Genomic DNA, 23,136 nt, shown 5'->3' on the forward strand with positions numbered 1-23,136 from the left:
CACTGGAGCTTTGTTCAACCACTTGCACCTGTTGGAAGGAGGGAAGCAGAAAGGTACCAGTGCTATATGGGAACAGCATGCAATTCCCAATGTGTTTGCCTGTGAGCAGATCCTTGCTGTTTTACTTTCCTGCAAACACCTTTAAAAGACTATTTAGGTGTGGGTTAACTAGGTTATACAGCTGTGCTGCTTGGGGTGCTGTGGAGGTGATGTGGAGGTGGATTTGATGTTATCCCAAGGCTGAAGTGCTCACCTCACGTGGCTCAGGGAGAGTGCCTGGTGTGAACCCAGCTCTGATGCCTTTGGAAGGCCTCTGAGTCAGGAAAACTGGACCCTTGCTTCCCTAGATTTTTAGGGAATCCTGGCAGGGAGTCAATGAGCATGCTGTAAAGATAAGCAGGTACTTTGGTTGGTTGTAGCACCACAGAAACATTGCTGCAGTGTGTGTTCAAAATAGCAGTTCCAGCAGATACACAGGGGTGAAAATCAAGAATATGTAAATAAAGAGACTTTTGGCACCCAGGAATGAAAAGATCACCTGTTGCCATGCACGGTGATTTAGTACATTTGTCAGCACAGCGATGCCAGGCTGGTTTTCCCCAAATGCTGCTCAGGAGCTGCTTTTGGGGCCATCTCACCTCGTGACTTGCTGGAAGTCGCTGCTCAGCAGGTTGCACTGGCAGAGAGCTCTGGTGAGTTTTCCTATCTGCTAATGGATTTTTCTGTCTGTACTAGAGCTAGCAAAAGCTCTAGTGGGCAAAGCTTTGAAATGACACTGCTGTTTGTGAAGTCCTTCCCTCTGAGATGCTGAGATTGGTTTCTTTGTACTTTTAATGTGGGTTGCTTTTTGTTGGCATCAGTCCTGGGAAAGTCAGCTGGATGTACAGCCTCTGTATTTTCAAGTTCTTTATTGGCAAAGTTTAATCCTCAGGCTATTCTCTAATACTCACTGGTAGCTAGCTCCATTTTTCACTTAAAGCTGGAAATACAGGTGAAGTTTTGGTTTTCAGTGATCTCAGACCCCCTCAGAAATATCCCAAGGTGTGTGTATTGTGTACTTTTGTTATCTATTATGTGATAGGCGGTGTAAGGTGCCTGATAAGCACATTAAAGCAAGCATGTGTTCCCCCTGCAGGATGAAAATAAACCTTATTATGAGGGCAATATCAGCAGCATTCCCATTCCTGTGAAAAGATCTTGGGAGTACTGTGATTAGTTGTCTGAAGAGGTTTCAGGTAGTAAAGATTTTCTGACACTTGGGGAAACATATGGCAAGGCACTGAATTTCAAGGTGTTGATTTTGAGCTAGAGATCCCCATGGTGTTGGTTGCTTGCTGAAAGAGTAAGGGCAAAAGTACTTCGTGCCTGCAGTTTTGTAAGCCAGTATCAATAATTTTGATCCAGCTATTTTGGCACGCTGCTGCAGGACTTAAATCTCTGGTTTAGTACTCAAATATGCAGTAGCAAATTAGGGGCCTGCATCTCATTCTTGGAAGGGACGTTGGTATGAATGCTCTTGACCATCTTGACTTGCCTCTCTAGGGGAGTGAGACTCAGAGGTTATTCTCAGCCTAGTGAAAGCTTTACCTCTTGTCTGGCCTGGGGAGGGAGACCATTGGTGTCACAATTAATTAATTCACTGCTAACAAGAATTTTGCCTGTACAGGGCAGCACATCTTTGGTCACGGATATCCTTTTCCAGTGTGGGCAAAGTGGCATGCTGGTGGGCCCTCCGGCTTGCCCTGGTGGCATGGCAAGGCTTTGAGTCAGTTTGTCACTGAATTGGGTCTGGATGAAGCAGACTGAGTGTGTGGGGCTCTGCAGAGCTGCTGGATGGAAGCAGTGGCCAGTGACGCTCAGCCCTGTCACTGCAAAGCCAGAGGAGGTGGCACTGAACATCAGTACAGGTTTAATTTAAAAATAGCATTTGATTTTGCTTCTATTTGTAAATTTTTACATTATACTCTTCTATTTTGTTCTCCCTTTGTCCTTTTAACTGGACATGTTCTGACCTCTGAGATGTGCCATTTCAAGGGAATTTGCAGTGAGGCCTTTTTTTAAAATAAAAAGTAGAAGGTAGCTGCTGACAGCGCCCCTTCCGCCCTGCATGCACACAGGGCAGCACATGGAGCATCCTTTGACAGTGTGTTTGATGTCCAGCCCAACTTTGCACTGAAGATCACAAAAATCTGTTTATTGACTTCAGTCTGAGACAGAGCACTCAGCTGGTGGCAACTTCATCCCTGCTACTCTGCAGCTTAAAAAGAGCTTTTTAGGGCTGCTGCATTTTATGGGCAGGAATATCATACAGCACCCACTGAGTGTGGCTTGATCTCCCTTCAAATCACGTGTTGACTGCAACATGAGTGAGATGGCCACAGGTTTGTGTGTGATGGGATGTCTTGCATCTTTTCCAAGCTGAAGTCAGAACAAGCCTAAACACCTCATGCAGATTAATTACTGGTTCTGTGTAGGTGTGTGCATGTACCGTGGCTTTGCATGTTCCTTGTTTTAGTGGAGAAGTTAATTTGTTGTTTTGCAACTGGCTCCTGAGTGTTTAAAAAGATACTTGGTTCTAGGATGTCCTGTCATCAGTAGATGTACAAAGTACATAGTACAAAGAACTCCCAGAGTTAGTAGGGCAGAATACAGTCTTAACAGCTGGAAATGAGGTTACACAGCTTTGCAATGTTTTGCAGCTTTCTTCACTGCACAGAACAGCTTATTTTTTTTCTCATATCTTTTCTTTTTCTTGGACAGCTGGACCTGAGATGCTTTGAGATGTCAGAGAGGAGGGAACTGGTGGTCATATCATCCAAAGCATTGCAGCAGGGGATGTATGGGGTGCCTGTTCCTTCACCTCTGAGCTTCAAGCTTTGAAATTTCAAGCTGTCTGATTTTGTATTAAATTGTAATGGTCAAGGACATAATGTGAGGTCTTGAAGTAGATTGGATTTAAGCAGAGAAAAAATGAGTTTCAGTCTGAACCAAAGATCCCAGCATCAGCAAGTTCCCTCTGGACGTCTTGAGGCTTCGTCTTCATCAAAAACTGTGGGAGATGTGCTGGCCAGGGAGGAGCTGCCTCTCTGAAAGGGGAGGGTTGGGGTACAGCCCTTTCACTGGGGCTGTATTTGCAAATGAGCTTTACAGCTGAACTTCCTTCAGAATTAAACCAGCCTCATGCTCCTTGCTGAGATTTAGATTTGGTTTACCTGAAAGATGCTAGAAGTATCATACACCAGTATGATAGAAACAGGAGACTTTCAGGTGTGGGCTGACCCCCCTGGCTTCTGAGTAGCCTGCAGAGAAGTGATATGCATGGCGTGAACTGCCTTTATTCTTATTTAACTCAGTGCCTCCAGATGTGCCATTGCCCTGTACACTTACTGTGGAATGGTGGAGTTGCCTCTGGAATTCTCTGCTAAAACTGCTCACACATCTTTCGTTGACCAGAGAGATTAAACCCCTGAGCACCAGCCCCACAGATATGGCTCCCTCACTTGCTGCCCAGATTGCTGCAGCCTCCTGCAACCCCTATTAACATAGATGCTTTATTAGCAAAATACATTCTGGCCCATTTCCTTTCCTGAAGATTTTTATCCTTGCTTAGACCCGCAGCTTTGCAACACCAGAGTTGTGCTCACCAGTATCCATCTCTCTATGCTTTTTATGCTAAACCCTCTTTTGGCCTCATTATCCGTGACTGCAGTTTCCACTCAGACCTCCATCCGGGGTCATTCACCGGGCATCCTTCATCTTAACAGCGCTGAGTTTACTTCCAGTGACAGTAACCCCCGTGAGTGTTGCTGCCTTAAAACCAGAACTATCTCTCCCATTAGCAATGCTGATGAATGAGCCAAGAACAAACCAGAAACTTAAAAGCGACTCTCTGCAAAGCAGAATAGTGCCCAGAGCTACCCGGGCGAAGCAGAAGTGTTTTGTTTTGTGCTGGAGAGGATGAAGGACTGGGTTGCAATGAGTGGTTTGCTTCATTTTGAATTCTCTGCCTGTGTGTGGTGCTGTGAATTATACCATTTTTACATCTTATTTTAAAGTGGCTTTGAGGTACCAGGCATGAAAGATGCTAAATACATTTTTCTGGGAAAAAAATTCCAACAAACGAGGCAGATTTTTCATCCATCTGCTGCATCAATGCATCCCTCATTGCCAGGCTACTGCAAAAAGAACTGGTGGCCTTTTCAATCTCTACCTGTTGTGTTGCCCCACTAATGAGCCCCTGAGGGCACGGAACCTGCTTTCAGTAGGTGAAGTTTGCTGCTAGCTGCATTATTTTTCCAAAGATTTGTTTAAGTAAGAGCAGGCTGGCTGCAGAAAGCTGTGCTGATAGCCTACAGCTACTTGGGCAGAGTTATTTTTGTTTAAAAAGAAAAGAAAAAGCAACACAGCTGTTGGCAAATTTTACAATTCCTTATGCAGGTGTATCTTTCTAACCTAAGCAATTTTCACACCCAATTCTCTTCCATGCTATTGGCAAAGGTAGAAATGATGCTCTGAGCCAGTGACCTGGAGAGAACCACCCAGAGAGCCGGGTGGTTACTGAGGATAACTTGGGGGGGACTGATGTGCTCTAAATTATGTCTTTCTTAAGCTTATTAACTCCTGGATTGCACATATTGATCTGTATCGCTGTACAAATAAACCTCATGCTGCTGCTCTCCAGAGAGCCAGAGTGTGGATATTTCTGTAGACACCCAACTGCTTGTGCTGATATTTAAGTCATCCATCCTCTGTCTCCTCCCTGAGGGACAGCCCAAAAGCCATGGAGGGAAGGGCACTTGAGGGCAGTGGGACCTGCAGGAGGTGATGCTGATGAGCAGAATGGCACCATGAGCTCAGTGGAGATGGGCCCAAAAGGGTTTGCCCAGCAGATGCTAAAAAACATCCAGGAAGGTCATCTCTGAGCCTTGCTTCATGCAATTCCCATTGTTTAGGGCCAGAAGGAAATTTAAGAACTTGCCACCTGTAGATTTTGGTGCAAGATGTTTATCTTTTCTGAGAGTTGGGGAAATGCCCAGCTTACAACTTGCATGGTGAGTGGAAAGTAATGACAACAAACCAAAATGCATTACAAGTGTTTAGTCAATTTTTTTTTTCCATCTAGTGATTCTCCTACCTTATTTTGGAATTGTTGTATGTCAATTTATAGGAATTCACTACTCATAATCAAATACTAGTCCTCCATTTGATGCCGTTAATAAAGGTGTTGTGATAAAGTCAAATTAATTTAATTCCTGTCTGCAAACAGCCTGTTATTGAATGAGTCCCTTTAATACGTTAATAAGACATATAGCATTGTAACAAGGTTAAAAGTGCACACTGATTTCCATTATAAAGATATTCTCAATCAGGCAGAAACTAATCTAATGTTGTAAGTCATTCTGTAACTCAATTATTCTAACCACAGTACATGTAAAAACAAGATGTCTTAAAACAAACTTTCAAAAAAGCCCTGCAGGTATTTATATCTTTATAGAAATGAATGATTTACCTTTTCAATAAGCCTTATTTGTCTTTGGGAAAAATGTAATTCCTTTATCAAGCAAAAATCTAATGGGAGCCTTTTTACCTTGTTTGCCATGTTTTGGGTATATTATCTTTGTGCTGACCCTTAACTGGATTAGGTAAGGCCTGACTGTCATGGAGAAAAAATTGCTATGGATCTGGTAGCTTTAAAACTAAGAAAAAAATCAACTGATGAAGTAAAAAAAAGCAATGGCAAAAAGAACACAGGGCCTTCTCAAGCCTTTTGTTGGCCTTGAATGGATTAATTTTGCCAGCAGCTAATCACTGGTGCATGGAGATATTTTTACTATTTTCCCTTAATGATAATTATTATACTTCTCTTTTAGGCTTTGACTGGGGAAGTCCATGGCATGGCCATGAGGAAAGCCTCTTGCCAGGAGCTGGATAACAAGTGAGATTGCTCTGAGCTTTGCTGGAAAACAAATGCTTGTAATTTTTCTGCTGAAGAAATTCAGCAACTTAACTGTTGAAATGGTTTGGAGTGTTTTGGTGCCTCTAGCCTTGTTGTCTTAGAAAAGACTGGTGTTTGGAAAGAGAAAGGTGGATTGAGGGAGAAAAAAGTTGCTGCTGGAGGGATTATTCCTATTTGAAGATTAAAATAAGTAGGGTGATGGTCCTTTGTAAGGGCTGATGAGTGGGGAGGAATGGTGAGTACCAAACCCTATGGGGTAGGAAGGGTTTCCATTCACCATAGGAAGGAAGAAGGGCATTTCATAGCAAAAAGTACTTAGTGGTGGGATGGTTTCAGTATGAGCATTTATTGAAACATAAATCTGAAAAGTTGTGGGTACCTGTGAGCATGGTCTGTGCAGGCTGCAAAACAGGCATTGCCTTTTACCTGCTTGTTTTGATATCACTAGTTATAGCAGATTTAGCAGTAAGCCCTGTGCACTCTATTTTAAATAAATTTTACACTTGCTATTGGATTGCTGAAAAAGAGAGAGAGAACTAATTAAGGAGATTGGATATCATCAGTAAATTTTTCTTCCCTGAGATTTTATGAGCAGTAATTAGAAAAGAGTCATAATAAAGTCATTGAGGATCAAGTTAATGCTGCGTTTCTGAGAATACTGCCCTTCTACTCAAAGATTATATTAAAGAATAAACAGTGTACAGTAGGTAATTGCTAGCTGACACATTATAATGGCTTTATACTTACAAAATTGAATCGGTCTGATTTAAGGGAAAAAAAAGGGGGAAAGTAATGCAGTAACTTTTTAATTATTTAATGAAATATTTCTGAAAGAATAATTGAATCTGGGCTCATGGCTGCAGGGGGGAAGAGAGACTGGTAGGTATTGACCACATTTGCAACCTAGCTGACACAGCTGCTGTTAAATACCCTGTTACAGGCTCTGACTCTGGCTTGTGTTCCAGACTGATGGCAGCTCTAAATTAAGCTGCTAAGAATTTATTTCTCTCAGATTGCTCCTTTCTGTAGTGCCGTAGGTGCAAACATGGTGCAGTATTAAAACCCACAGAAATCTGCCAAGGAAACCGATTAACTTGTGGAAGGAAAATAACAAGCGCATGGCAATTGCCTGGAGCTGTCATGCTGCCCAGCTTTGCCCAGTGAGGGTTTTTTTAAGTTCTTGGTAAAAACTGGTGATCCCTCAAGCCAGTTCCTTGTTTCTGTCTGTTTGGATAGGGCAGATTTAATTGCCTGCAATAGGACGGTCTTCTAGGGACCCATAGTAGCAATTGTGTAAGTGTTAGACCATGCACAGAATGCAGTTGTATAATTAAACTCTATTTAGCATCCTTAGCAGAAATGGGCTTTGCTACCTTGAGTTCAAATTTTCTGTCAGGTTAGATGAATCAGTGCTAATGTTGAAATCAGCTGTTTGAGTTTGGAGCATCTTCAGCCTCCTTGGGGAATCAGTCCCAAAGGCAGAGCAGCAGCCTGGGCTCAGGAGCAGCCACGTCCTCCACCTCTGCTGTGCCACCTCATTAGCCATGAAGCATGCTGGGGGCTTGGGGCTTCACCAGGAGATGAACTCTGGGTACTGCCAAGTTCTGCTCCGGAACCTGGCTTTGGTCAGTCTAACATGCTCTGGTTTTCTCTGGATTTTGCTTCCACATCTTCCCTCTGTTGGCAGTGTTGCTCTGCTGTAACCTTCCAGGACTTCTCCTTCCAAGTATAAAGTCTTAGTTTGGTTGTCTAAGAAATATCAGATTGTGCAGATCTAACTTAAAACCATAATGGCGCATTAGTATGCTACAGGGCCCTGTTCCAGGAAACATCTCCACTTGGGAAAACTGCTTAAGTGTGTGCCAAAAATTAAGCAAATGTTTTTTTCTTGACTCTCCCAGTTGGTTGGCTGGGTTGGGTCTGAACCCTGGCTGGGGCTTCAGCTGCCCGACCTGTGGTTTGCTGCCGAGGTCCAACCATCTGAACCAAAATACCAAATTTTGTGTTAAATATGGAATTAACAAAATGCTGGAGGGAAAGGCTGACTTGAGAAGTTGTGCTTTAATTATATGTCTTGGATTATAAAGGCAGAAGGAACAACTGTGATCATTTCGTCTGACTTCCTCTCTACCTATAAATAACAATAAACAGGCTTTCACTGAAACACAAAGCTGCTTTCTTTGGTGGATTAAACACTCCATGGTGGGGATGCAAGAAAGAAGAAACATCTTGTTTGCATTATTTTATGTAGGTTTGAAAGGGCTTGACTCAAGCTGAGGTCACGGCTCCTTCGAGAGAAAGGGCATCCTGTGCTGGGAGAAGCTGGGTCAGGACATGGTGGGACACTGTGTGGAGGTGCCTTGTGTGCTGCAGCATATGTATGATACATTGGCCATCACATCCTCCTGGGGACAGGGTGGCATGTCCTAATGGGAGCAATGATTGGAGCTGCAGTGGTTGTCTCTTTCCAATTTAAGGCATGTGAGCCCTGATGTAGCAGAGGGAAGTACAGGTGGAAATCATCCAGCTTCAGCAATTGGCATCAAGGATTGATACCCATAAAAACTCCCCTGTGCTCCCTGCTGCTCTGCTGAGCTGGTGCACTCTTGCCGTTATGCAGTCTCTGGGTTAGAGTGATGTAACCATGCCATGTGTCAGACCTGCCAGCTCCTATGTCAACTCTGTCACATCGACACACATGGCTGTGTGTGGTGCACATCCTGCTCCTTGCCCTGAGAACCAGTCCTATTGGTCCTCTCTAGGCCCTGTGTTTCTGCTGTGACGCTGACCCTCTGTAAAGTATTTTGTGATCTTCTATATGAGGGATGGGAATTTGGATTTAGAACCAGATGATCTTTAAGGTCCCTTCCAACCCAAACCATTCTATGAAAAATTAAGTTATATTTGCTTTGAAAAATGGTTCCTTAATCCCTCTGTGGTTCTGTAGCAATTTGAAGGACCTAGTCTTCAAACCAGGTGGTGATGACCTTCAGCACAACCTGGTCTGGTGGCTGCAGGGGTCCCTGAGCATTTGTAGTGCATGTTTGCAGCATGTATTGGGTGTCACCGCAGGCACTGGTGTGACAGGCACTCTGTTATTTTAAGCGTTAGTGTTTGTGTGCATTTTACACATTATAGCATTGCATTATTTAAGAGTGATGCATTATTAAACGTTCTCCTCAGCATGAAGAGTAGGTCACTTCCTGCAATTCCTGTCTCTGCATGACTGAGCTAGGATGCTGTCTCTTACGTAATCCTTGCAGTCTAAATAATGGAGATTGTAATACTATAGAGCTGATTAATAACATTTAATACTCCATTAATGAGGAATTTTGTTGCAGTGTTCATAGAAGACATCTGTGTTACCATACTCAGTTTGTTCTTTCTGCTTGAGTGCCTGGAACCAGAAGAACAATCATTACTTAGCTAATAATGATGTGCTTCCTAAAATAAAGGCTTGTAAGTTCACTTTTATGCCCATAATCACATTCTTCTGCTGTGAGTGGAGTGAGGGAGCCGGGAATTGTCTCTTTCCCATCATTCCTGACAAAATGTATATAATGATTAGAAGCATATAATAAGAGTGTTTGTCCTTGCCAAATGTTTCTCCACTCCTGTTAATCAGCATTCATTTGAGAGCGTGGGTGGTGCCGTTTTGTGGAAGGCGATGCGATCGCTGGGGCAGTGTGGCAGATTTAAATCAGTAATAAAAGCCCTGGGGAAATTAACAAGACAAAACATTAACCACAGACTAAACATTAACATATATTAGCATTTTTATTACACCTGTAGAAATGGTAAATGTGCTTGGTTACTACTATTAAAAAGTTTATGTTCTATCCCACATCATCACAATGTATATTTTTGGTTTAAGCCCTTTAGAATTTAATTAAGCGGAATTCTGTAGCGGTGCTTGAGTAATAGACTTCAGGTTCGCTTTTATGGTGACTTTGAAGATAAACGGGGCACAAATGTGATCTTTATAATGCTAATAACAGTTGTGATGTGTAGTGGAGCAGGTTGTTAAAAAGAATTGGGGGAAGAAGCACCAATTCAAGCAGCTGCTTTACTGAGGCTTTCAGCCTCACTGGTCAAACTGGGTTCCATCACTGAAGGATGCTCGGGGTTTAGTGGGCACCGCTTGGTTCCTCCAAAGACAGCATGTCTGTGGTCTCTTGATGTTCTGTGCATACTGTAGCAAATCATCCTTTCAGAAGCTGTGTTCAAATCAATGATAATAGTTAGTCTCTTTTCAGTTTAATGTGTGGCTTCTCCCAGAGGAGACTCACGAATTGGTATAAAATGACTTATGTGAACTCCAGAGAGCAAAGGAGATTGTGGGAGGAAATCTTCAAAAATGAGGCCATCCCCTTGAGGGGAAAAAAATACTGTGTCTTCCTGGAGAATGAATCTATAAGAAGAAGAGTTCATAGGGAAGACAAATGGAAACTCTGTGTAAAGTTTAAGTGAAGGTCAAATACAGCAAACTCTCCTTTAGAGCAGAGTGGAGCTCCTGGGCTGAATGAGAAGTGGCAGCAGCAGATATCCAGCAGTGTCTAATGCACTCTCTTCTTGTCCAAGGAGAAGTTGATTAGCTCCTTTTTTATGGTGTGGGTTTTTGTTTGTTTTTTTTTTTTTTTTCTAAATCATCTAGAAAATTACCTTTAAAATGTTCTTACTCTTAAAAGCAAAGCTCAAGTTGGCACTGAGGATCTCAGTGTGCTGCTTTCCAATCCTTTTACCCCTGCATTTCCTTGCTGATGTGGAGGGTAAGATGTTTTTGCCCCGTGTGGCTACACTGCCTCGTGCCTTGGCAGCAGAATGGGTTCATCAGGAGCCTCAGAGGCGTCAGCGATGCCATCCTGCCATAGCCAGGCTGGAGGTGCCCTCCATCAGCTGCACGGAGGCTGTGATGCTTTGCACAGAACATGGTACTGTGGTCACTATTTCTTTGATAATTAACCCCAGCCATCACAGTTTCCGTGGACTGGCAGGTACCCACGTGGATCAGTGCTGTGCTTTACACCCATGCAATCAACACAGCTGGAAGCAGCCGTGGTGGTGGATCTGGTCCCTGGCTGCTTGTAGTGCATTGCTCCCATGCAGCCGCAGGTTCCCTGCAGTCCTCAGGCACCTCTTATTTTAAATTAATGGAGAAGTGTTAAAGTGGGCTGATAGTGCTACTCCATTAGCCTTGTCCCTGTGCTCCTCTCAAATCAATGTTCCCTCTAAAGCAGAGCCATTACACGACGTGCAGCTCCCGCGGGTGTTGGGAGCCAGCTGCTTCCCATTGGGCGTGGGGACTGCCGGCCTTAGGCATGGCGAGGAGCTCTGCCCTAGCTGGATGTGGTATTTCCCTGTGGCTGGAATAAAGAAATGGAGCGAGGAGTAGTGGTTGTCAGAAGGCAGTGTTCCTCTCGTCAACTGGGTCACACTCGCATGGAGGAGGGTAATTAAATCGGGTAATTAGTGAGTTTGTTAATGAGCTGGGGCAGGGAAATTTTGCTTTGGCTGTTACAGTGTTGGTGTCTTTGGGGGTTTGTAAAAACTCTGGGTTTTGGGATGATTTTTCTTGCCTGGTGTCCCCTTGCAGCAGTTTTTTGGTGGCCTGGCAGATTCTTTTAAAAACAAGGTGTAACTCCTGTTGCCTAAAAAACACATTGGGATTTGATTTACTTAGTCATTTTTTTGTGGCCTGATGTGTCAAACTTCAGCCTATTCTGAATTAAGGCACAGCTCTTGCACTGACTATACTTAAGATAAGGACTGGTGTATATTTACAATCCACCTGGTAGCATGGGGAGCCCAAGGAGAAGATCCAGCGGTTCTGCTCTGTTGATTTGCTTTGAATTTCACATTTATATTTGTGTGGTGGGAGGAAACCACATATTAAACACTGTTGCTAATCACTGGATTAGAGAAGCTCCCTTCCTTTTGCTCTCTCTCTTGTAGACACACTACCATGCTGGGGAGCTGACTGTCCTTGCTCCTGTCAGAGCAAGCAATACCTAGAGAGCTGAATCATCACACTTGTTTCTCCTCAAGGTCTGAGCTTGTGTCTGTCCCTTCTCTGACTGCCCTACAGTAGCATTTTTCTTTACTTTTTGGAGTTGGCTTTAAAATGGCAGTGGTTAGGAAGAGACTGGGAAGCTGTGTTCCTGTGCTCCTGAGCCTGCAGTGCGGACTCAAAAAGAGGGAAAGATTGAAATAGGATTTCTAAGCTGTTGTCCTAGGACTGCTTGTGGCCCAGCAGACTTTGGCAGATGGTTTGTGAAATCCTTCCCTCCCCCAAAAAAGTATACACAATGCCGCCCCTGCAAATGAGCAGGCAATCTGTTCCTTCTACTTTCGCTCACTTTATTTTAAGTTCAAATCTCAGTTGGGTTTTTGTTTGACTAAAAGGTGATAACCATTTCACTGTGACTTCACAATATGGGCTGCAGGGTTGGGGTTTTTTTTCTGAAAAGGTTAGTTGGTGCTCGAATAAATAAGTAAAAACTTGGTGGAAAGTTTGAGCAGCGCATCCTTCTATCCATAAAGATTTCATCTGCTGTCCCATGTCACAGCTAACACAATCCTGTTCATGGTTTCATCCCTCATGGAAGGGATGGCTGAACTCAGTGATCAGAGATCTGACTTGATGATCAATGGGTTGAACTCAATGACTGTAGAGGTCTTTTCCAGCCTTACAGATTCTATGAATCTTGGAGCCTGTGGTACCCAGATGCTGTGTGGGACTGTGAGGATGCAGCTGAGCCGCGGCTCCTGCGCAGGACTTGGTAGCAGAGGGGCTGAGCTCCCTCCAGTGCTGGGTGGGAGATGAAGCAGCCTCAGTTTGCCGGGCCCCTTTGCCGTTTGAAGCACACTCTCAGATGGTGCCATTGTTTGCGTTGTCACTCTGACCCTCCCCTCCCATTCAGCACCTCTCTGCATCCTTGGGAAAAAGCCTTGATCCTGGACTTGATCTTCTCTCAGGGTTTGATAGGTTTTGCCAGCTGAAAGCTGGGCTTTGGAAAGGGAATGGGGGAATTTTCACAGACCCGGGGAGAATCAAAGGGAGTAATCACAAAAGGCAGCTTAAAATATCCGACCTTTCCCCACTTCTCTCCTGCACTTTAGGTGTCCATGCAGAGCGTGGATACAGTGATGCTGCTTTGTGGCATTGCTTCCTCTATACCCAGTGTCCTGGAGCTTTTGTGTATCTTGTGTTTCCCTGGAGGAGGTTTCATGGCAGGTCTCACCTCTGACTTGGGCAGAGGAAAAGCCCACAGACCCCCTAAGCATCCTGGTGCTCTCCTGCTGGTCTGCCCTTTGCAGGGACAGTGGCACCAGCCAGTATAGAGAAAGAATGGGACATCTGGACCCATTCTGCGCTGGGGGTGGTCTCAGATCCCAAATGCCATTCTCCAGGTTTCCCGCTGTCCTGTGATTTGTTCCTGTTCCTGTCTGTTTGCATCAGAGGACTACCTGTAAACGTTATGAGAGGGATGAGTGCTAAAGGAAAGCTTAAAAGGCAAAGAAAACAGCCCAAAATGTGGTCCATTTTCTGAATCCCTTCTTCCCTCTGTTTTTGAAGCCTGCCAAGTAATTTAGGGAGGGCAGTAGAGCTGACACATTCTTCTGCAAAACTCGGTTTTGGCAAGGCAGAGAGGAGACACAGCCAAAGGAAGACAGAAGAGGAAAACCAGATAAGATGCTGCAGAAACCGCTCCCCTGGCAGCTGCAGGAGGAACTGCTTTGGCAGAGGAAACTGCAGGTGCAGAAGGATCGGTGGCAGCATGTCTTCCCACCGTGCTCTGAACCAGAAACTGCAGTGCCCAGCTCCCAGGAGGTTTCTATTTTACTCTTTGTTGTATGGCAGCCTGTGCAAACAAACTGTGCTGGTCTTGATAATGACACAAGTGACATTACTAATTTATTTGCCCACCCAAATGTGAATGTAATAAAACAGAATTAATCTTTTCTCTTTACACATCAGATGCTTGTAGCTTTGGGCAAAGGGTATGCTTTTAACCTCTGGTGTGCAGCTAACTGGGAATTTAGCTGATTGCCTTGATTTGGTGTGGCATGGAGATAAATGAGGTGCTGCAACAAGTGGGCATTTCATGGGTGTGTGGTTGGTCCCAAGCCTGGATGTGGGTGGTGGGATGAGGCTCAGAGAAGGTGAGGGTGGTGTTAACTGAGGTGCCTTCATGTTCCCAGCAATCAGCCAAGCTCCTTTCACAACCCAGCATGGATGAGTCCTGCAGAGCAGCACAGGGTGGATCAAAAGGAGACTTTCACAGTGGCAGTGCTGCCACAGGGGGACAGATGTCCCTTGGTAGTCTCCCAGAGAAGGAAATGGTGGCAAACCCATCTACAGCAGGGACTGCAGCAGTGGCTGCTGCTGGGTGAGTCTCGGGACAGCGGCCATGCGAGAGAGCTTTAACGAGGTGCTTTGGATTCCTTCCCTTGCTGCTGCAGCCAGTTCCCGAATCATCATTAGCTAATGAGCTAATTTGTGCCATTAGCAGAGCCCTGTTCATCAGGGCCTCCCATGATATGACTGGGCTGTGGCCCCAATGCTTGCTGTATTTTATGTCCTGGGTTTTTTAATTAGTAGTGATGTGTATGATGCTCATCCCTGGGGATCTGCAGTGCACTCTGTGCAGATGCTGAGCTGCCTCAAGATGCAGAACCAGGGTCTTGGGATTTTCCTTCAGAGGGGAGGTGTTTCCTAGAAGTCTGACTAGAGAGGTAGAGTGTCGAGTCTTGAGATGCTGTGGCATTCAGGAAGGAAGGAACAGGGAACATCTCAAGCCCCCTCCTGTCAGCCTAAGTTTAGCCTGACAGGAAGATTTGCCTGTCACACCTGCAGCTCAGGAGTTTTGATAGCCACAGGAGCACTTCAGTGCCCTGACATTTTGCCTGAAGCTTCCTGCATTCCTTCCCAGGGGGCAGGTATTTTACAAAAGCCAGGTTGTATCCTTAGGACAGCAGTTTGCTTTCAGGTGCTTGCTGAGCTATGAGCAAGATGGGGATGACAGGACGAAAGCAGCTCATGTGCAGGTGCCAGTGTGCATCTCAGCTGTTTTCCTGCAGTCCTAACACTTCCTCACACTGCTGTTTGTGTTTTCCAGATCAGCCGGTTATGTGGCCATGCTCAGCAGAGGCAGATTCGATCAGCTAATTATCCAGAAGACCTTTTCATTGACAAGAAAGTCCTGAAAGTAACTGACATTGAGCAAGAAGAAACTTTGTCGAGCAGGAGGAGGTGAGAATACTCAGGTTGAGTGTGGTGCCTGCTGGATGGGATGCGGGAGCAGCCACCGTATGGAATGGACCTGTGGAAGCAGATGCAAAAGCTGCTTATTTCCCTTACCCATAAACCTGGTTTTGGCTTTGATCATCAGAGCTGCTCTGTGGCAGACTCTGAAGTGCAGTGAGGTGTCTACATGGGTTTTCTCACTTAGTGCACCCAGGTTAATACATCAAATGCCTTGTCTGGTTTTCTTGGGCACTGCTATAGTGCCTGAAATACTCACAAGTGTAGTTATAGATAGAAATGGTCACTCCATCCTGAATTGTTTATGTTACACTGTGTGTAGGTAAGGGGAATGCATTTCATGCTTTTTGTATAGTGTTTTATGGTAATTCTGAGATGTTAACAGCCTTTTACTGAGTATTTTCAAAGGAAGCAGGTGCCTCCACTGCTGGCACTGCACCCCGTGCTTCCTTCCCCATGTAAGTAGAAGCTGTAATTAAGTGGGCTCACACTGATGTGTCAGGGAGCAGCATCTCCCCTCTGGATCTGAAAGCGCACCCAGAGATACGCAGTGCCTTTACTTCTGTCTGGAATAAAAGAAAAATCCCTGCGGAAGAGAAACAAGCAAGCTTTGCAATTTTTTAAACTGGAGGTAGACTAAGTTGAGTGGATTTCTCTCTGAAGACTAACAGGGCCACATTCTTGATGCGGTTCCCGTGAGATACAGCACCAGGGCTTGCATTCCTCCGTTGTCTCAACATGTTGGAGGTTACAGAGCCCAGACTCTGACAGAGATGTCCTTTGAAGACTTTGAAGTCTAATGAAATCTGCTGAGATGAATTACATGGGTTTATACCTGCAGATATGGAGGAGTTCCTCCTTTCCCTACCCCTCCCTGCCCTGCAGGGAGCTCTGCTCCCCAGGAAAGTTTCCTTCTGCCTGTTCCCCCCAGCTCTACTGGGGTTTGTGGAAGAGGAGCAGGGCAATGCCTAGGATGTAAGGAGCTGAGTGCCATGGGCAGTGAGGCTTGTCCTGATTGGGGTTTGCCGTAACTGATGATCCAGGTCTCCTCATTTTGGCTTTCCAAATGGTGTTGGTTGGACCTCTGCCCCACTGTTAGGCTAGTGGAGGAGATGGATGTAGGAAGTGGTTCACGCAGGAGGTGACTGCCTGAAGCATACGTCTGATTTGTGCAGGGGGCTGTGGTTAAATTCCCACCCTTTGGAGGGGCCTTGACTCATCAGACAAACCCTTGTTCATTTGCATGGCAGCGACAGACAGGTCGATGCATGCGATGCCTGGGCAGCACGTGCTGTGGTGGTCTGAGGCAGGACTTGAGTGACCCTCTTTATCCATGGGCTGCGGCTCTCCCTGCGAGGGCTGTGTCAGCCCCACCACGGCAGGAACAGGCTCCTCGGCAGCGAAAAGGCAGCATACAGCACAGGCTGCCTTCTCCTTGTGTCGCCTGCCCCCAGCTGGCTGTCGCGGGTTCTGGAGAGGGAACCCCATGGAATCCCAAAGCAAGGAGGGATAGAGGGAACTGGGCACCCCCCTGCACATCAAACTGCCTAAGATTGCAGGGCAGCTCCCCACAGCTGGCAGGGATGGACAACCCCCCTCTACAGCACCTGGGGAATGCCTCTCGGAGTGCTCCTTGCTCCAGGTGCTAATTCCTCATCATCCCTCCCAGGGAGCAAGGAGGCTGAGAAATAACCCCTTGCCATAGGGGGAAATGTGCTGATATAAAACAAGACGACTGTGAGGCCGTCTTACTGTCTCCAGTCCCTGCTATTCATATTACCTTACTTTTGGTGCTATTTACCTAATTAAATCTCTCACTATTCCCTGGTGACAGCTGCTGAATGTCCCTGAGGGATCAGACCTGGGCTGGGGGGATGTCACATCCCACTCCTCCCAGAGCCTCTGTCACCTCTCTGGCAACATCAGAGATCCCATGGTCAACCTGTATCCTGGTACCTCTGGACCACTGCTGCAGGTGACCAGCTGGAGATCCTTGTTGCTGAGAAGGGAGGGCATAGGGTTGGGATGCAACCTGATTCACAATCCCTCTGTGTGGTGAAAGCACTGCTCCTGCAGCTCCTGCAGCTCCTCCTGCCTTCCTGCAACAGAGCCATTTTGGTGAGTGTAACCTGCCCCTTTGAATGTGGACTGTGACTCCATGGCCAGCCCAGTGCATCCCTTGAAATTGTGTACTTTTGAGAGTGCAACATCAACCACAGCCTTACCCATGTGTACAAATCTGTGCTGAGAGTGTCAGCTCTGGTCTACTACCAAAAATGCCACCTGCCCTTGCAGCAATGCTGGATGGCCAATGTCAGCCAGACAAAACCCCTGAAGGGCCTCTGTTGCCTTCTGCAAAGCAGAGGGGTTGCTACAGCCTAAGCCCTTGCTGCTCAGATGTACCCCACAGATGCATGGCCTGAGCCAGTGGCACCTTTCCTTAGGTACTATGAGAGTGCAGAGACTCTGTCTGGCTTTTGCCTTGTGCATGGTTGGGCTGAGGTTCTGCTGCCCCTACATCCCTCCCCATCACCAGCAGTTTTGCCGTGGGAAACATTCGTTCAGCTTTTGACTGAATAACATCAAGGAAAACCACAAAAAACTACTTGGGGTCAGAAATAAAACTGATGTTTCATGCTTTTTTTCCACCTAGCTGCTTTAATGTTGTGTTTGTGTGACTAGCTTCACTGGTTGAAATGCACCAACCTCGTATTCTCCTTTTAGCTGAGCACCCTTTTCCCTCCCTTTCTTCCAGGGAACTGATTGCAAAACTGAAGTCCCATAGCAGTTTTTACAGCACCTTGCCAGAGTACATCTGCAACCACAGCTCTGCTGTCCAGAATGACACCCTTTGCTGGAACGGACAAGAAGTCGTGGAGAGGTGAATCACATCTCCCTTGCCCTCCCTCTACCCAGTACTGTTTATCTTTTGTTAACCAGCACAGGAGCAGTCTGTGACCAGGACATGACTTGCTCCCTTAAGGGCCTTGTGCAGAGCAAGCGTCCAGCTGCGCTGCAGCTCAGATGGACGTGCAAGATCTGCACAGATAGAAGTGGTTGTGTGCTGTCCTCCACTGAGTTTTCTACTTAGTGAAAACTCTGCATCCGTGATGGGATTTGGTCAGGGTGGGCCAGAGACAGGAACACAGAAGCAGCTTGACACAGCCCTGTTCCCATGGGAGAGTGCACCACAGTCTAGGGATGGCTCCTCTGGAACAGCAGTAAGGGCATTGCCCCCAAGCATTGCATGGGGTGGGGATGTCTCCAGCCAGGCTTCATGCAGTGGTAGCAGGACACTGTGGTTGGCATCCCCTGCCCCATCCAGTGACAGTCAAGGAAGACTCCCTTGTTGAATTTCTCCTTGCTATGGCTCTCAGCTGGAGGAAGTGAAAACCACTGAACTCTGGTGGTGCCACTGCTGTCATCTGACCACCTTCCCACCACCAAGTCTTGGCTGTCATCTCTGGATGGAGCCATTCCCACTAAGGTCCAGCTTGTGCTATGGCTACTTTGCCCTGCCCCACTTGCCCTTTTGGAGGATATACTGGTGGTAATTGAGGTTAACAGAGACAGGTACATGCAGGATTCATACCATAAAGAAGAAGGAAGTGTTAATAGAAATGGAGATTTTTCTTGCAAAAAATGCCTCTTGGGAATGTTAAATAATGTGGAAGTAGAACTTGGAAATATTTTTTATAATTACATAAATCTCCTCTAATCACCCTACTTTGCAAAGCATCCTTTGCTATTAAGTAGTTTGCATAAAGGAAGAAGTAAAAGTAAAATCAGGAAGTGGTGAAATGTTGAGATATTAATTATGACTTCTTGATCAGTAACTTCAGGTGGTAATTAGCCTGTACTTGCAATACTGACCTGAAACACTGAATAGACCAAAATAGCATCAAACTCTATTTTGAAAAAAAATGACTCAACATCTAAGATCACATGCTTAGTAAAATGTACTTATGTTGCCTAAGGAAAAATGTGTCCTCTATTGGCACTTATTTCTGGAAAATCTTGAGTTTCCATGCCTAACTGAGAAGTTCAATTGGGAAGAAAAATATTATTTCAGTATTGTCTCACTGATAGATAATTAAAACTTTTAAAGCAGGGCTATAAACACTGCAGCTCTGGAGAGGGGTACCGAGGGTGAGGTGTTAGCTTATGACAGTTCACTGGGGTCACAGCCAGTGGCCCTGGTCCAGGTCCTGCTGATGCCACAGCTGGTTGAAGTGGTAGCAATGGAAGAGTGCTGAGTCCAGATCCTCCTGCAAATGTAAGTTGAAAGCTATCTGCAGATTAAACATGACTCAGGTGATAGATGGCCTTCAGCTTTCTGCTGAGAATACCAGGGGGCTGTCATAGGCAGAGATGTCCCCCTGGGTCCCTGCTGCAATGTTGTGGTGGTGGTGACACCATATAGCAGGTCACACAGATGCCATGGCATGCGGGGGGGCAAGGCAGGGAGAGGATAAAGTCTGTGTGAATGAAGGGGGCACCAAGATTTCAGCCACTGGCTGTTGAGTTAAGGATTAAATCCTCTACTGTGCTTGAAGAACGTATGCTTTTGCACTCCTCTCCTTGCCCCCTCTGTCGCCACCTCTGAGCTCCTATAAAATATTAGTGACAGTTCCCTTGCAGGCAGATATTAGAGATTTTTGCTGTGAGCGGGGAGACCTCAGCTAAATAAAGCTGAGCTAAGATAATGGTCAACGGTTCTCTTCTCCCACGACCCATTCGCAGAATGTTTCAAATAGAAGCAAACATGTAGTTAAAATGATCTCTACACAGGCTGCTTCATGTGGTTGGACTTCCCAGCTTGGCATCTCTTTCAGAGTGTCTGGGAGGATTCCTGAAAATCAGGAGCATTTAAGGTAAGGGTACTTGAGTACCCCGAGCTGCTAGTTCCTTTATTTCAGTGTTTTCCCCAAGAGGGAGCCAAGCAGTTCATGGTGTAGCAGCTCTTACTCAAGTTGCTCTGAGAATGTGCATTATGTACTGGAGCAATTCTATGCTCCTGCTGGGTTGGTGTGTGTTTGTTGGTTATCAGACTCCATCTTGCCACTTTTTGCAAGAAATTTGGTGTGGTTTGAATATCTGGTATTAATATCAGGATGCTGTCCTGGTACTTGTCCCACATATGTGGTGGCTGCCAGAAAGAAGGATGGTGGAGACATGGTGGGATGGTTCCTGTGGCTGGAGTTTTGGCATGGAAGGATGGTCCTCTTTGAAAGGACAAGCAGGGGAGACAAGGATGGGGTGCCTATGTCAGTGACCAGCTGGAGTGCCTGGAGTTCTACCTGGGGATGGATGAGGATCTGACCAAGAGCTTTTGGGTTAGGATTAAAGGGAAAGCAGAGACAGGTGATGTTGCAGTCTAGCTCTGCTTCAGGCCATGTGACCTGGAAGACTGGGTGGATGAGGCCCTTTATAGACAGACACAAGCAGCCTCCCATTCACAAGCCCTGGCCCTCATGAGTGACTTCAACCCTGGTATCTGTTGGAGAGACAATGCAGCAGGGCATAAGCAATCCCTGGGTTCCTGGATAAACTAGAAAGCTCCTGCTGAATCTGCTGATCAGGTGAAGACCTGGGCAGAGCGATGCTTCGGTAGATTCTATGCTTCCATGTGTTTCTATGGTGCTGTGTGTGGGCAATGGATAAAACTGTTTGAGCATTGTTGTGTCTGTGAGGTCAGTGTGACCATCTGTATGAGCATGTCTAGGATTTAATTGTGTTCTTGTAGGGATTGTGGCTATTTACCTCTTGCATTTCTAATGTAATACCTGAGTGTTCATTAAGTTAGAAAAGAGCCCTACTGATTTATCCATTTCCAGACCTCCCTGTCATGACAAAATCTGTTAGTTATTCTAAGTCCTTTTCCTATAACACATCAAACCTGGAATAGCAACTAAACATCCCTTGCCAGTGGACTCAAGTACTTGATAATACCAACAATGTGCATCCTGTTATTTAATGCAAACAGTCCCTTCTGCACTCTGCAATCCTCCTCCTGTGGTTGTTCGGGCTCAGTATTTACTCTGTCCTGTTTATCCCAGTGCTTTGTTATCCACAGGCAGTGAGAGTGTCCCTCCTCCCCATGGACTGGATGTGCTCAACATCTTTCCACTGGGTCTCACTTCCCAATTTGAGCCTTGCACCATCCTCTGTTTCCTCCTTGCTCTTAAGCCCCTCTGCCCTGACTGAAGGTGGCATGTTTGGGGCTCCAGTGCAATGCAGCTGGCTAGGGTATTTTATCCTGCTTTTAATCCCTCTTTTTTTTACTGAGTCTTACTTTTTGATCCTTTGTGATCATTTGCTTTTCCACGTTGGACCATCTAATGGCAAGAATTCATCCTCCTTCCTGAAGTTTGATCTGTGGGTTAATAGTTTGATTGTCATCCCTATTGTGGATTTAGGACATGGTGCCTTGAAACAACTGCTTGCAAACAGTGGAAACCACACAAGAAAGGTTGATTTTTCTGTAATGCAGAACAGTGCATCGTGTCTTTTGCTGTGATTTTGCGTGGTTGAAGAACATAAGCTGAAGTGGGAAGAAAAAAGAAAAGGCAACACATTCCTGCTTTTCACACTTCTCAGAGTGTGCAAAAACACACTGTGCTTTTATGGGATGCCACAAAGGTTCATAGCAAAAGCCACAAGTGGCACATTCCACCACTTACAAAGAACTTGTTGAGGGGTCACAGTGCTTGGGTGTTTGTGGTAGCTGGGGACCAGACCTGCTGGATCTTCCTCTGTCTCTGTGCATCCCTGTGTGCCTCTTTGCAGCTTTCCTGGGCTCAGTTCCAGGCACTTCCCTGAGACAGACATGTAGGCAGGGTGGGTGTGCAACAGCTTAAACCTGCCTAAGTGAGGGTTTCTGTGATGCCTCTCCTTTCCTCTGTCTTCATGCCCCATCCTCTCACCAGACCTCCTGCTGGTGGTGTTCGGTGGTGAAATGTTGTCCAGCCTCTCTTATCCTTATTTCCATCCAAATTCGAGAAAAAACAGAGGTCAGTTCTTATCACTGAAGTACTGACTGAGTAATTCAGATTAAGTCAAGTAGGTGTTGAGATGTCAAACTCCCCTCAGTTTCTATGGGAGCTCAGCGTTGGAATCTCAAAGGTGATTTGAACTTCATATATAGTATCAGGGTTTTGCAGCATTTAATACTAAAAGCCTATTAAAATCTAGATTCTCAGAGTTTAATAATCTGCTTACATGAGTATATTCTTTTCCAGCTGTTCTGAATAGAATGACAGCAACATCTGCCCACTGCAAAACTTCTAAGCACAGTAAGCATTACTGTTAGATACTACCATTTCTAAATTTCTCAAGACAAATGCACACATTAATCTAAATCACCAGCGTAACTCTTTTCTTTGTACCAATTCAAAATTAATATATTTTTAGCACCTTGCCAGATTCTCTTCTTCAAGCTAGAAGTCTCAGATTTCCCTGCTGTTGCCAACATACCATGGTTCGTTTTAATCATATAAATCATAAACAACAAAAGCACAATTGGAAGCAAGACAGAAAAATGAGATTCTGTAATTGGAACAAAGGAAATTCCATGCCAGCAATAACCCTTTAGTTCGTGAAGGGTTTGGTTATTTCTGGCAGTGTTGCAAAATATCTGATACAATGGAGTCCCCAAAGAGGGGGCTGTATAACTTTTCAAGTCCATAAAACACAGCTTTGTAGCAAGTATAAGCTATAATGAAAGGATAGTAGGCAAATTCAGAGGGTTATTTAGTGGCCATGATTGTTTCCAGAGTATTTCAGAAATTAAGATCATGAATCTTCCTCTATTAATCCTGCTGCTTGGTCTCAGGTTTATCCAATTTTTTCCATAATCTATTTGTCTTGAACTGAAATAAGAATAGAGGGAGACTTCAGGCTGTCTATAAACTCT

The 23,136-nt window shown here is 45.4% G+C and overlaps 1 protein-coding gene across 12 annotated transcripts in view; it reads left to right on the forward strand.

Moving 5' to 3' along the window:
• The window catches only part of GPC3 (glypican 3), a 166,412-nt gene that overhangs the window by 87,799 nt on the left and 55,477 nt on the right, over positions 1 to 23,136 (forward strand). For all 12 annotated transcript variants that reach the window (XR_011150905.1, XR_011150906.1, XR_011150908.1 and 9 more), the window contains exons 4-5: positions 15,076 to 15,209; positions 17,977 to 18,102. Coding sequence is in view for 8 of the 12 variants with exons in the window: in XM_069015178.1 (XP_068871279.1) it covers positions 15,076 to 15,209; positions 17,977 to 18,102 (260 nt within the window). In the remaining 4 variants the exon portion in view is untranslated. The remainder of the gene's footprint in view (positions 1 to 15,075; positions 15,210 to 17,976; positions 18,103 to 23,136) is intronic.

This window comes from Aphelocoma coerulescens, chromosome 4A (genome assembly GCF_041296385.1).
Source record: "Aphelocoma coerulescens isolate FSJ_1873_10779 chromosome 4A, UR_Acoe_1.0, whole genome shotgun sequence".
Classification (NCBI taxonomy): Eukaryota; Metazoa; Chordata; class Aves; order Passeriformes; family Corvidae; genus Aphelocoma; species Aphelocoma coerulescens.